Source organism: Cydia fagiglandana, chromosome Z (assembly GCF_963556715.1).
Source record: "Cydia fagiglandana chromosome Z, ilCydFagi1.1, whole genome shotgun sequence".
Classification (NCBI taxonomy): domain Eukaryota; kingdom Metazoa; phylum Arthropoda; class Insecta; order Lepidoptera; family Tortricidae; genus Cydia; species Cydia fagiglandana.
Window position 1 is genome coordinate 10722039 of NC_085959.1, and position 15814 is coordinate 10737852.

A 15814-nucleotide genomic window follows, 5' to 3' on the forward strand; every position below is an offset into this window, starting at 1 on the left:
CGGCGAAATTTGCGGAGGGTGCGTCGGGTCACGGAGCTCACGGCGTTCTATACACTCGATTTCATAACTATGTATAAAGTAGGGTAATTCGTCAATTACTGGCCACTGTTTAATAACTGGCCACCTTATACTAAAATTGAATTCTATTCACCTATAAACATGATCCATTAGTATAAGATGGCTAATTATTGAAGGGCGAGCAGTTATTGAAACCTTATACTAAAATGAAATCTGTTTATATAGGTGAATATAATTTATTTTTAATATAAGGTGGCCAGTTATTAACGGGGGGCCAGTAATTGTCGATTTAGCATATATTGAACTATAAGTTTTTGTTTACTGCGAGTACTCCACGATTTAATTGACCACAAATAGTTTAAAATGTTTAAATCCAGCATAGGTTCGGTTATACACCTATTTTTAAAATCCGCTTAAATGTGGTTCACGCAAGAAGATAATAACATTTAATTAGAAAGCTATGCAAGAGTCTGCACTCGTAAATACATAACATTAAAACGCAGTTAGTTGCGACTGATTCAATTATCACATAGTTATTCATAACCACAATTATGCATCGCCGAGCGTCCGGCCGCTCGGTTATTCAGCTGCTTCAGTTACAAAGGGCGTTTAAACATTTAATATTAATACGGACATACGTCTGTCACACCAGCGGGGACCGTAATCGATATTAGACCTTTTTTATCAAGTTACAGAGTACTTCATACCACGGCCCGAGCTTAATAGGGCATCGTCATATACATTTTATATGAGTCGTTACTAATTGAACTATATATTGAATTTATTTATTGCTATACTACGTGAACTATTTTATATAAATGTATTGGTAATGTAGAATAGGGAAGAACACGAATTATACGTGTCTAAATTAAAAAAAAAACGAGAGTAAATTGTACACACCTGTCCTAACCAGGTAAACGTGCAATACTGGATCAGTTTTTATTCCTACTACGTGTATGTGAGGTGTGCAATAAAGAGTATTGTATTGTATTGTAAAATGGTACTCTGTACCGAGGCTTATATTTGTTATATTAACATGCATTAAATTGTAGACCCAATGTTTGTTTCTCTCTATCAGCTGTTGTCTTACCCCCGATATGCCTTCCCCAGGTGGAATTCACCGTGGACCCGGTGACGTCGTTCTCCAACATGAACACGCGCCAGAGCGCCATCCGCATCAAGCACCTGCCGCCCGGCTCCGTGCACTTCGAGACCCTGGTCGAGCGGGGAGTGCGCGGCGTCGTCACTAAGGAGGCGCAGCTCTACACATCCAACTCGAGCCCTACTAGGAACCCGCCTCCGGTGAGTTGACGGGATTGCTAATCTACCCCCTATTTCACCACCATGAACACGCGTCAGAGCGCCATCCGCATCAAGCACCTGCCGCCCGGCTCCGTGCACTTCGAGACCCTGGTCGAGCCCAGTGCGCGGCGTCGTCACTAAGGAGGCGCAGCTCTACACATCCAACTCGAGCCCTACTAGGAACCCGCCTCCGGTGAGTTGACGGGATTGCTAATCTACCCCCTATTTCACCACCATGAACACGCGTCAGAGCGCCATCCGCATCAAGCACCTGCCGCCCGGCTCCGTGCACTTCGAGACCCTGGTGGAGCGGGGAGTGCGCGGCGTCGTCACTAAAGAGGCGCAGCTCTACACATCCAACTCGAGCCCTACTAGGAACCCGCCTCCGGTGAGTTGACGGGATTGCTAATCTACCCCCTATTTCACCACCATGAACACGCGTCAGAGCGCCCTCCGCATCAAGCACCTGCCGCCCGGCTCCGTGCACTTCGAGACCCTGGTCGAGCGGGGAGTGCGCGGCGTCGTCACTAAGGAGGCGCAGCTCTACACATCCAACTCGAGCCCTACTAGGAACCCGCCTCCGGTGAGTTGACGGGATTGCTAATCTACCCCCTATTTCACCACCATGAACACGCGTCAGAGCGCCATCCGCATCAAGCACCTGCCGCCCGGCTCCGTGCACTTCGAGACCCTGGTGGAGCGGGGAGTGCGCGGCGTCGTCACTAAAGAGGCGCAGCTCTACACATCCAACTCGAGCCCTACTAGGAACCCGCCTCCGGTGAGTTGACGGGATTGCTAATCTACCCCCTATTTCACCACCATGAACACGCGTCAGAGCGCCCTCCGCATCAAGCACCTGCCGCCCGGCTCCGTGCACTTCGAGACCCTGGTCGAGCGGGGAGTGCGCGGCGTCGTCACTAAGGAGGCGCAGCTCTACACATCCAACTCGAGCCCTACTAGGAACCCGCCTCCGGTGAGTTGACGGGATTGCTAATCTACCCCCTATTTCACCACCATGAACACGCGTCAGAGCGCCATCCGCATCAAGCACCTGCCGCCCGGCTCCGTGCACTTCGAGACCCTGGTGGAGCGGGGAGTGCGCGGCGTCGTCACTAAAGAGGCGCAGCTCTACACATCCAACTCGAGCCCTACTAGGAACCCGCCTCCGGTGAGTTGACGGGATTGCTAATCTACCCCCTATTTCACCACCATGAACACGCGTCAGAGCGCCCTCCGCATCAAGCACCTGCCGCCCGGCTCCGTGCACTTCGAGACCCTGGTCGAGCGGGGAGTGCGCGGCGTCGTCACTAAGGAGGCGCAGCTCTACACATCCAACTCGAGCCCTACTAGGAACCCGCCTCCGGTGAGTTGACGGGATTGCTAATCTACCCCCTATTTCACCACCATGAACACGCGTCAGAGCGCCATCCGCATCAAGCACCTGCCGCCCGGCTCCGTGCACTTCGAGACCCTGGTGGAGCGGGGAGTGCGCGGCGTCGTCACTAAAGAGGCGCAGCTCTACACATCCAACTCGAGCCCTACTAGGAACCCGCCTCCGGTGAGTTGACAGGATTGCTAATCTACCCCCTATTTCACCACCATGAACACGCGTCAGAGCGCCCTCCGCATCAAGCACCTGCCGCCCGGCTCCGTGCACTTCGAGACCCTGGTCGAGCGGGGAGTGCGCGGCGTCGTCACTAAGGAGGCGCAGCTCTACACATCCAACTCGAGCCCTACTAGGAACCCGCCTCCGGTGAGTTGACGGGATTGCTAATCTACCCCCTATTTCACCACCATGAACACGCGTCAGAGCGCCATCCGCATCAAGCACCTGCCGCCCGGCTCCGTGCACTTCGAGACCCTGGTGGAGCGGGGAGTGCGCGGCGTCGTCACTAAAGAGGCGCAGCTCTACACATCCAACTCGAGCCCTACTAGGAACCCGCCTCCGGTGAGTTGACGGGATTGCTAATCTACCCCCTATTTCACCACCATGAACACGCGTCAGAGCGCCATCCGCATCAAGCACCTGCCGCCCGGCTCCGTGCACTTCGAGACCCTGGTGGAGCGGGGAGTGCGCAGCGTCGTCACTAAAGAGGCGCAGCTCTACACATCCAACTCGAGCCCTACTAGGAACCCGCCTCCGGTGAGTTGACGGGATTGCTAATCTACCCCCTATTTCACCACCATGAACACGCGTCAGAGCGCCCTCCGCATCAAGCACCTGCCGCCCGGCTCCGTGCACTTCGAGACCCTGGTCGAGCGGGGAGTGCGCGGCGTCGTCACTAAGGAGGCGCAGCTCTACACATCCAACTCGAGCCCTACTAGGAACCCGCCTCCGGTGAGTTGACGGGATTGCTAATCTACCCCCTATTTCACCACCATGAACACGCGTCAGAGCGCCCTCCGCATCAAGCACCTGCCGCCCGGCTCCGTGCACTTCGAGACCCTGGTCGAGCGGGGAGTGCGCGGCGTCGTCACTAAGGAGGCGCAGCTCTACACATCCAACTCGAGCCCTACTAGGAACCCGCCTCCGGTGAGTTGACGGGATTGCTAATCTACCCCCTATTTCACCACCATGAACACGCGTCAGAGCGCCCTCCGCATCAAGCACCTGCCGCCCGGCTCCGTGCACTTCGAGACCCTGGTCGAGCGGGGAGTGCGCGGCGTCGTCACTAAGGAGGCGCAGCTCTACACATCCAACTCGAGCCCTACTAGGAACCCGCCTCCGGTGAGTTGACGGGATTGCTAATCTACCCCCTATTTCACCACCATGAACACGCGTCAGAGCGCCCTCCGCATCAAGCACCTGCCGCCCGGCTCCGTGCACTTCGAGACCCTGGTCGAGCGGGGAGTGCGCGGCGTCGTCACTAAGGAGGCGCAGCTCTACACATCCAACTCGAGCCCTACTAGGAACCCGCCTCCGGTGAGTTGACGGGATTGCTAATCTACCCCCTATTTCACCACCATGAACACGCGTCAGAGCGCCCTCCGCATCAAGCACCTGCCGCCCGGCTCCGTGCACTTCGAGACCCTGGTCGAGCGGGGAGTGCGCGGCGTCGTCACTAAGGAGGCGCAGCTCTACACATCCAACTCGAGCCCTACTAGGAACCCGCCCCCAGTGAGTTGACGGGACTACCTAAACCTATTTACCCCTCGTATGCGGCCTGTCAAATATAATCATTGAAAAAGTGACCTTGATATTTAAAACAATAGATTTAAATTCACACGCACGGATCCGTGTCTAAGCATACGAGGGGTACAGTTAGAAAAAGATGGGGAGTCTATCTCGCGCGCGAGATACTGTCGCGGCGCTCCTGTGCTGAGTCTGCTGAGTACCTAGTACGAATCGTCAACAAATACGTCTTCCCGTTGCGCTTATACTACTCAAACGTTTGGGCCCGAAGCGGCGTTCCTGATATACGAGGTTGGGAAATCTGTCTGTAATTTATTAGTCATGCTCCCTGACACACGTTTTAAGAACCTACAAATACATACTGTATTATTTTTAGACTCTTCTAATTTAATTAGAAATAAGATATTTATAGCCTTTAGCTTTAAGTGACAAGCGGTGGTGGCCGAGTGGATATGACGCCCGACTTTCCGGAGGTCGCGGGTTCAAATCCTGGCTCGTACCAATGAATTTTCTGGAACTTATGTACTAAATATCACTTGATATTTATCACCAGCATTTCGGTGAAGGAAAACATCGTGAGGAAACCTGCATACGTCTGCGAAGAAATTCAAAGGTGTATGTGAAGTACCCAATTCGCATGAGGGCAGCGTGGGGGCTAGCCCAAGCCCTCTCGCGCTTGAGAGGCCTGTGCCCAGCAGTGGAACGTATATAGGCTGGAATTATTATAATTCTTATAACCTTGAGATGTGTATGAAAATAACGGTATTCCAGTCGGTGTCTGTCTTTGTACGGGATTCCCAGCAGTCAGTTGCTTTTCATATTATATTCTGTAATTTGATTTCAGATTGCACTTGTATTATCAAATAACTTTCATATGATGCAATGTACAAAGGAATACGTATGCATGCGTATGCCCATGTATCTAGAAAGATACATGCGCATGGAACGACCAAACCAGTACGACGCAATTTATAATCTGTTAAAGAAATTAACTTTATTTAACCAAAGGGATACTGCATTTACGTAAACTGAATGAACACTAGACGTACCTATATATAATGGCGTGTGTATTTGTCGTTATAATGGCGTGTGTATTTGTCCAGGAATATAATGGCGTTATCAGTTGTCAAATCAACGGAGCTAAGAAGAATCTTACCTACATGGCCAAGAAGTGCGACTCCAAGATGCTGCCTCGAGTTGGCGATAAGATCATCTTCGATATTTATCAGGTACCTACACATTATTTTTCTCATTACCTAAATTATGTCCTGTACTTTTCGTGAATATTGTGACTGCCTTCAGATTTCTACACGCTTTGTTATTGTTTACTGCTAATTTTTTTTAAGTATTTTTTTCTGTAATTTTTGTAATTTTTTAAATTTATTGTGAATTAACCGCGTGGAAGAGCGGTGTTCTCTTAGCACAATGTCTTCTCACTTAAAAAGAGACACCAGTGCAGATACCGTAATTTGTTTTTCAAGCTACTGAATTTTTTTTTATCATTAGAAAGTGGCGGGTAGTTCTACTCGTACTTGACTCTACACGTGCTTAGCTTGATATACAGTCGCCATCAGCTAATGTGCTTTCATAAGCAACATATACTTGTGCAACATGCCTGTATTGTTTAGGCGATAGTGTGCATCTTTAAATAATTTCGAGCACCATGCCCACTCTCATATAACTGATTGTGTGAATTGACTTTGTCAATCCCGGTTAGCTTACATTCACTCTGTTGGTATGTCTACTGATGATTGTGTACTCATATATACTTACTAGCTTTTACCCGATTAGTGATAGCAGCTTAAGCAGGTATAGCGCCTGGATAATGCTAATAGCAATCATTCAAACCCCCCTTTGCACTCTCTTCACCATATCAAATTTCAATTAAATCAGTTCAGTGGCTTAAGCGTGAAGAGGTAACAGACAGACAGACACACTTTCGCCTTTATAATATTTTTATAATATTAGTACGGATTGCCCCAGGTCAGTGGGGAGACACTCCTGACTTTGGTCGAACTCGGCTCCGTTCGGCTTAGCATTGTTCCGAGCAATTATTAGGGTTGGCACCACTTGCCTTCCTTGTGCGTGCACGACCACAGATAAGATAATCTTTAAACTTGAATTTTGACAACCCTAAATAGCCGAAAGGGATAGTGCTATATATTAGAAAGGGATAGCATGATTCGACCCTGAATCGCTGTCAAACTTCGTGTTTGTAGGAAGTGTACTTTCTGTACGGTAGTACTATTATTTTTTCTGTGCCCAGGTGAAGAGAACCAAGGAGCTGGTAGCGATGTCAGTGACGATCCAGCACAGCCTCACGAACGGCGGCGCCAGCAACGGCAGCGCCTCCTCGCGGGGCGTGCTGCACGGGTTCATAGCCGCGCTCAAGGACGGCTTCGGCTTCATCGAGACCTCCGACCACAGCAAGGAGGTGTTCTTCCACTTCAGGTACCCTTCTCTTCATTATTAGCAGAGAGAATAGATGGTATAGAAGGGTGCTGTCATAGTAAATTTTGTAGTCACAGTAAATTTACTGCCATCTATCGACACACGACTAAAACTCAAAATAAAACGAATAAAATTATCAAAAAAAATTATATATGTATATGGATAAATGATTATATTATTTTTATATCATTTAGACCCATGTTCATTAACTGATATCTTTGTGTTAAAATTGTTAAATATGAAACGGTGTCGTCACGCCATCTAGCCGAGCATAGGCCAAAGGTGTGTGCGCCATCTATCCGAGAATGACTTTTTCTTAATTCCCGAGGCACGTTTTTTCCTTAGACTTTATTCATCTTATACGAAGTTACATATGTCTTTGATTATTAGCTAAACCAATAAGCATATGCAGGTACGTAAGAGCTAACCAGCATAAATACTTGGCGTACGGATTCAGAAGCGAGAGGTATCGTGCGAAAAATCTCCTCGTGCCCCCGCGAAGGCGGCTGGCCAAGGCTCGTGCATCTCTCGGCGTCTTTGGGCCTAAATTGTATAATCGTGTTCCAATCAATATAGAGGATATCAAGTATCAACATTTGGGCCGCTATTTGTGAACTATTTGATAGTTGATGTATAAATAATCCTGTTACGATTCCCTGAAAACTGACTACGGTCTGTATCTCCTTATGTCGGCCTTACTTTAGCTTAGCTTGAGCACGGAATATTCTTGCCAAAGCAACAAAAAAGCACCGACGACTCATTGGAAATGTTCTTTAAGTAACACAGTAAACTTGATTCAGTGGAAAAGGTCGAAAGTAAAATGTATTATGCAATGCGATTTCTTCTTTTCTTTTTATAGCTTATGTTTATTTTGAATAGCTTTGCGCAATTGCTTTGACTTAGCGAAATGCGAGCTTCTAAAAGAGGAAAGCCATAAAAACAAACAATTCTCTTATTTAATTCTCCTCGTTTGTTTGTGTATAATTTTGGCATGGTACATGGAGTTAGGTTAATGTTAGAACTTAAATTTGAATTGAATACCTTGCGTTCAATTATGCTTAAATGCTTATAATGGGAAAGTTCTGTAAGCATCAAAAGATGGTGGAAATAAAAGGGTTTACAAAGATACAATTGTCTGTAACACCCTGAATTATAAAAAAAAACCTTACGTTCCCAGAATTGTTTTAAGGACGAAATATGCAATAGGGTAGTACTTTTTTAGAACTGTCAAAGCGATTTGCTAACATGGAATTTATATGAAACATTACATCGTGACGTCACGGTCAACTCACCTACTTTTTATATTTCTATCCGATTTATTAAATAGAACTTGTTTTTAAAAATAACTCCTATATCTGTTTTACTAATAATTATCAGGTGCTTTATTTCATGCATGGTGTAAAATAATTTATTTCATATACAGTATAATACCTTATTGTGCAAGCTTGACGATCGCCATTCATTGTACTGTATTGTACATGAACCTCAAGACACGCGTATTATATGTCCTCATATTGATCACAAGCGTCAAATCAGACGAGCGAGAGGATAATGGCGCTGCTAGTCTTTGAGACGAAAACTATTTTCTAGTTTTTTCATCCTTACTCAGACCTATTTCACCATTTTGTCATAATGAATCTATTTTATTCATTTTGCGTTTAATGTATGTAGCGAACTCTGAATTATCATTTTTTTCTCTCAGAAGTAACAAATCGAGACACGGCAGTATGATGTACGGCCAAGTTAGAATTATAAATTTCATCGATATTCTTGAAACACGAAAACGAGTGACCCAATTATATCTTTATTTCTCAAATATATATTTTTACTAACAGCTACAAGATTAAACGAACCGTTTATTCTATTGTATAGTATTGCGTTGCTTTTGTCCTTCCTTTATTTTATGTGATTGGGTCAGTAATTTAAGATCTAGTTTTGCGCAATATTCGCATTCTGCTTGCAAGAGTCTTACGTGCTTTTAGCGAATATATGTATATACTTACATATTTATATTTTATCATTCTCAGTGCGCATCTGCTGTTTTAGTATTGCGAAGTGAACCATTTTCTCATATCATATATTACTACTAGAATCAGCTTGTAAGGCGGTCTTCACATTAAAATGCCGATCTGCACGCCGCTCTGGTTTGTGAGCGTGACATCGCCTATATGCGTGCATAGCGCTGTCTCGAACACACACTAGAGTGGCGTGCAGATTCGCATGAGTGTGATTGTGATATTTGCACAAAACAGTATGTATCAGAACGAGAGGCAAAGAAAGAGATCCCTTAATGTTTAGGTAATACTGTGCAACTTTTACTATGGGACCAACCCCGAAAACGCGGAAAAAAATTTGATGTTTCATACACTTCGCTGGTCTGATGTTGAAATTTCCTACAGGAGAGTCAATTTTTTTTTTCGCGATTTCGGGGTTGGTCCCATAGTAAAAGTTGCTCAGTATGACGTAAACATGAATGGGTCTCTTTCTTTGCCTTTCGTTCTGATCATACTGTATATATTTTCGTATATGAACATAAACAATATGATATATGAACAGCAATCTGGAGGGCAACCCGGACAACCTGGAGCTAGGCACGGAGGTGGAGTACGGGCTGGGTCGGTCGGGCGGGTCGGGCGGCGGGTGCGCCAGCGCCGAGTTCGTGCGCGTGCTGCCGCGCGGCACGGTGCCGCTCGCCAAGCCGCTCGAGCCCGCCCTCAACGGCACCGTCACCCGCACGCTGCGGGCGCTTAACCCGGATCAACCTAAATATTGCGGTATGTTATGTGTGTGTGTCACACACACACACACATTATTACTCATTACACATTATTAGTATGTTAACTTATGTGCCGAATTTGGTCCGAATTTTATAATGTAAATATTATGGACCTGAGTGTGATATGAGCGAAAGCTTGAAATAAATGTATTTTTTTTTAATACAAAATCTAACATTAACTAATTTCAGGTCTGATTCAAATGGAGGGCGGCACGTCATACGAGTTCGGAATCATGGGGCTGGCGTGCAAGCGCGAGATCCTGCAAGTCGGTGACCCGGTCACCTTCCAGGCGGACGCGGAGGGCCGCGCCACCAACATCGTGCCTGTGCGCAAGAAGCGACGCGCCACCGTTGACGCCATCAAAGGTCATTCATATTACATATTAACTCACATTTATAGACGGGTCTAACCCATCCCAAACTTTTCCATTAACATTTTATGCTATGGACCACCGTTTAGGAGTCATTTACCAAAGTCTAAAAAAGGGACCTTTCCACTCCCTTAACCCGTTAGTTTCACCCACATCCTTTGTCTTATACTATATCAAAATTGTGACTCCATTGAAATATAGGAGAATATACTTTACACCATTCGGTGCGCAAACATTAATAACTATGTACCCGTCCCGACTTCGCACGGGTTACAATGTTTATCGCGAATATACATACACACAAACAGACAGACGCGGCGGGGGACTTAATCAGTGGGCCCCTTAACCACAAAAATTTGCTACTGAATTAATAACCAAATTATTAATTTTATTACAGTCCAAATTGTCTGGGACGGATACGGGACAAGGCAGTTGAGGGGTTAATCAGTGGGCCCCTTAACCACAAAAATTTGCTACTGAATTAATAACCAAATTATTAATTTTATTACAGTCCAAATTGTCTGGGACGGATACGGGACAAGGCAGTTGAGGGGTTAATCAGTGGGCCCCTTAACCACAAAAATTTGCTACTGAATTAATAACCAAATTATTAATTTTATTACAGTCCAAATTGTCTGGGACGGATACGGGACAAGGCAGTTGAGGGGTTAATCAGTGGGCCCCTTAACCACAAAAATTTGCTACTGAATTAATAACCAAATTATTAATTTTATTACAGTCCAAATTGTCTGGGACGGATACGGGACAAGGCAGTTGAGGGGTTAAGGGGCCCACTGATTAACCCCTCAACTGCCTTGTCCCGTATCCGTCCCAGACAATTTGGACTGTAATAAAATTAATAATTTGGTTATTAATTCAGTAGCAAATTTTTGACACTCGCGTTCGAGGGGTTAACAGTCCGCCGCGCCGGACGGTATCGGCCTGTCAGTTAGAACAAACTTTTGACAGTTCCGAACAACTGACAGGCCGATACCGTCCAACTGACTGTTAATCAGTGGGCCCTTTAGTTTTATGAAGTATAGGTCCATGAAAAGTATTATGTTAAACGTGAAACGTCATGAAAAGTATTATTAAGTGTTATTTTAAACGCCAAACTTCTATGAAATTATGATTCATATGACACTTGCACTGCGTGGGCTATCAAATCGGCTCCAGACTTTTCTTGGACCGACTCTAGTGATGTTACATTTGAATGAATAAAGGAGTTAGTTTTATCAAATATGATGAAGCGTATTAGGCAATTCATATATGGTGGTATGGTTTATGTTGTATAGTGATATTGATGTTAGATTTGAATGTATACAGGAGGTTTCGGTTTCCTGTCGCTGTCGGTGGAGGCGGAGGAGCAGCGGCGGCTGTTCTTCCACATGTCGGAGGTGCGCGGCAACCCCGCCGACCTGCAGCCCGGCGACACCGTCGAGTTCGTCATGCTCACCAACCCGCGCAACGGCAAGAGCAGCGCATGCAACGTCGTCAAAGTCTCGTGAGTTCACTCACTTAGCACCATTCACTAACCCGGGGTAAAGCGGTTAAATCTAGACCATAGACTAGGAGTCCTCTAGACCGAGTGTTTAGAGCAACTATTTCATAAAACCGATGATGCCAAAAATGCGGGGGTGATGCTTCCCTCATTACGCTCAGGATTCTACTTTCGAATCCCTCACTACGCTCAGGATTCTACAATAGAATCCATTGCTGTATTCAGGATTCAATGTACGCCCTTGACGGAAATATATCATTTTGATCCCTTATAACATAAACTACTATTGTTGCATGGTATAATAATATACTCCGCTTGATACTCTCTTCTGACCACGAGACTGACACAAGCCTACGATAGCGCTATATAAAGTGACGTAGGCTTGTGTCGCTCTGGGAAGAGAAGACCATGTTTTATTAGACTATGGATTGTTGTGTTTAGTAGTGGCAAGACGGGCGCGAAGCCCCGCCCGGAGCGGCCCGAGCGGCTGCTGGCGCGGCTGCGCACGGCCTCGCTGGAGGAGTCCGGCGCGCCGCGCGTGATCGTGGTGCGCGGCCCGCGCGGGCCCGACGGCTCCCGGGGCTTCCGTCCGCGCCGACCCATCGCAGGTACGCACCATTCACATAAAACATATTTTACAATTAGCTCTAGACTTTTTCTGGCAATAACTAACACTTGAATAAACCGATACACCCAAAAATATACACCGTGTTTTTTTTTATTTCCGTTAATTTCAGGGGTGCATTCCTGAGCTTAAATCAAGTAACTTTCTCAAAGACACCGATATTCCAATTAACTCCATTTCGGAGGTAATCAATAATTTATTTTTTTCCTATAAGGCCTCTACAAGCGTGTACACTTGCCTTAAGGCCGGTTTACATATTGATTAGTGTTAAGAATGAGTTCATGCATTTGCTACTAAACTTAAGTACAATCTCGGCCGATCGATGTTCGAAATTACATTGATATGTCACAGATTTCAATTGTTTGGTTGAGTTAAATGTAATGCCCGTGTTACAACAACGCTATATGCTACATTTAATTACTTTTTAAACTTAATTTATTTTTTCGAAAAAGCAAAAAAAAATTTTTTTTTTTTTAAATTGACTATTGCCATTTAGTTCTCTTAAACGTACTTAACCATACCCCGAAGTTAACGGAATTCAATAAAAACACGGTGTATAACAAGAAATTATAATGTGTCATAAGTGCCATAACTCACCGAAATATATTTGTTAAGAAACGACACTATAAGTACGACTATCGATTAAAATCAGAGCCAATCATCTCTTTCTAAGATCATTATGAAATCCGGTCAGTCAGTTTGCAGCGTCTAAATTAACTGCCGTGTGTGTGTGACCACGCTGAATGATGTGAACGTTTCGCGAGTACTAATTAGTTTTTAAATTATGTTAATATTTAATGAAAGTATTGGTTGTTTTCAGAATTATTAGCCGAGTGAACATCAGCGGGCGACGCACCGCGGCCTCTGGACACCGGCAGCTACGTTTGTAGGTAAACCTCCTAATGGTTTGATTTTCAATTCAAATTGTTTCATTGTATTCACGAGAGACTGACTGATTCTCTTTTCTTTAGCAGCATTTAGAGAAATTGTTTTGTGATTTTTACTAATTGTAGGAGAAAAAAAAAACACTGTTAATAAATTGGCAGCTGCCATGATACCGATCAAGTGACATCCACGTTGCGGCTTGTGATCAATGAGCGATGAACATATCAACTTTAACCGGACCTTTATTATTTGCTTGATTACAAGTTTCCTTATTACGTAGGTAAGAGGTTCTTTTTAGCATGGCTACTTTGTTCAAAATTCCGTTTGACATATTGTACTTTAGCTGTTATTATGGTTTGCCAAGTTCAGTTCCCGTGGTACCGAGCTCTCGAATACTATTGTAAATACCCACCCCAGCAGTCAGCCGCCTGATCTGTAACCGACTGACTGCTGCGTTGGAAATCCATTTGAATATAATAATGTGCTTATTTGTAAGGAGAAAAATCATCTCTGACTCGTGAGTGTTCTGTACCCAGGACGCGTTCTGTCTGTATGTAGGTGACACATAACAAATGAGGGTTTCTAGATCTCACGCTATTGTAACTTATTGCAAGTGGATCTCTGTCGGTTTAGTCTCTTCTGTGATTATGTAATATTTTTTTGTGCAATACATTTGTAAAACAAAATTGGCCCGTTTAGGGCGGTATGGCGCGTCGCTTGATGCTTTGTAAATTATTTTCGCCGATCTTACGAGCCCCGAGCGATGGCGACCTATTTTCGAAGTCTTAAAGGGCGCGACTCCACCTTGTGAATTAATCTTTAAATATATCTACGCCTACCGCTCCGGGAAATAGGCGTGATTATATGTATGTATATCTACGAGAAATGTAATTTAACACAGTTTACCCGACTTTACTGCTCATGGTTATATTTTAATCAATTGTGCTTGACTCATTTGTGAGACTTGGCGCCGAATCACGAATGTCAACAATATTAATTCACGAAATGGATGAACCCTAACTATGAAAACAGGTTCCTTGCCGATATAAGTCTTATAAGATACAGTTTGCCTTTTTGGATGCATGTATTTACGAGTAAGTAGTGTATTGCTTGCATTGCCTAACTCACTTAAAGAAATTGGCAAATATTTTGTTTGTAAATTATGGTGATGGGGATAGGTTCTTGTTATATACCAAATCAATGTTTACCAAAGGACTAGAGTATCATGGAATACTCTAACTTGGTGTGACTACGTGTCTGGGTCAGTCGATCAATAAAATCAAACTGTACAATCTATGAAATATGATTTCCTGAATCCCACAGTTAATAATTTTCTATAAAATTTAACAGTGGAATTTGAATCATGTTGTGTAAGTAGATAAAATTTTTATTATTGAACATTTTGTTTTCAAATCAAATTAAAAATAAAAACAAAGATTATTTTTATTAAAACTCTAGATCACTTTTGTAGGTATATCGTTGTTTTTTCGATCTGAATCAAATTAAATGCATATTGTCTGTATTTAAAACATTAAGATCGCATTGTAATCAGTGTGTACTCTAAGATAGTACCACACGTTCAATAATGGCGAGTTAAAATTCGCATTCGCATTCGTAAAAAGAAAAAAGCGGTAGGTTCTTTATAAGTTATGAATTAGATTAGGTACGCGCGCCACAGTGACTGTTGTGCACGGAGCGACGACACTAGCGAACTTCCGCTTTTATTATACCTATCTAATTATTGCGTTACACCTTGCCTATTTAGTATGTTGTTCTAATTCATTTCATTACATTATAGAGTGGCCCTCACCAAACAGTAATACAACTGGTATTGTAAAAAAAGGAAATACTTACACCAAAACTTCAGAGTATAAGGTGTTATAAACTGTCAAAATCCCAGTGTACATTACTGTAAATCTACAATATCTATACCTGTTGTCTATATTTTGTTGTTGTTTATGTGACGAATATTACGTTGAGTTCGTTTTGAATGTATATAAAGAAAGGTAAAAATTGTCCGGTGGTGTGTGTCGGCGCCCCCGCAGCGTCGGTTACCGGGCTGGCGCCGGGGCGGCGACCCAGGCCGCGGCCCCTCTTCATCTGGTATGTGTCGCCCGATCCACAAGTGCCGATGGCTAATCCCACTCTATAGTTCGTTTTTTTAGCATTAGAAATAAGGTAAACAATCTTGATGTGTCTTTTAATTGAAAAACACATTTTAAAAATATTTTACGGCAAATATGTAACAATTATGAATCTAATACGATCATTTATATTCTTCTGCTTTATTATGAAAGCAGAAGAATATAAATGATCGTATTAATAGTTTTTGATTTTTAAAAAGCGTTTTTCAATTAAAAGACATGGTAAGATCGCTTACATTCTTGCAAGTTCTTTCTAATGCTAAAAAAAACGAACTATACCTTATACTTTACTTAAAAACGAAATGAACAAAAATCAAACTAATCGGATAAAAAAAGCATTTATAGAAGTATGCAATGTACTGGAATGGAACCAAAGACTGAAAAAAAAAAATATTTATTACAATAATAATATTGGTGTTAGATTATTTTAATTAACGGTATGTTGTGAACATTCACTTTGCGGTCGTAGTAATGTTATAGTTTGTCATTGTTCGATATTGTTTTATGGCAAATGGAGTATCTATGACTGGCGGATGAGTGGCGCGTTGTTACGTTCATTAAGCCCCTTTAGACGGTTCAAGAACTTGCATGCGACTTTCATTACATTG

At 43.9% G+C, this 15814-nt stretch overlaps 1 protein-coding gene across 1 annotated transcript in view; it reads left to right on the plus strand.

Annotated features, from left to right (window-relative positions):
• LOC134678328 (cold shock domain-containing protein E1) overlaps positions 1–15114 on the plus strand; it is a 33929-nt gene extending 18815 nt beyond the window's left edge. The window contains exons 10-17 of the mRNA XM_063536860.1: positions 1129–1320; positions 5557–5682; positions 6720–6904; positions 9461–9678; positions 9870–10046; positions 11378–11555; positions 11994–12160; positions 12998–15114. Coding sequence (XP_063392930.1) covers positions 1129–1320; positions 5557–5682; positions 6720–6904; positions 9461–9678; positions 9870–10046; positions 11378–11555; positions 11994–12160; positions 12998–13014 — 1260 coding nt within the window. The 3' untranslated portion in view covers positions 13015–15114. The remainder of the gene's footprint in view (positions 1–1128; positions 1321–5556; positions 5683–6719; positions 6905–9460; positions 9679–9869; positions 10047–11377; positions 11556–11993; positions 12161–12997) is intronic.
• The last annotated feature ends 700 nt before the right edge of the window (positions 15115–15814 follow it).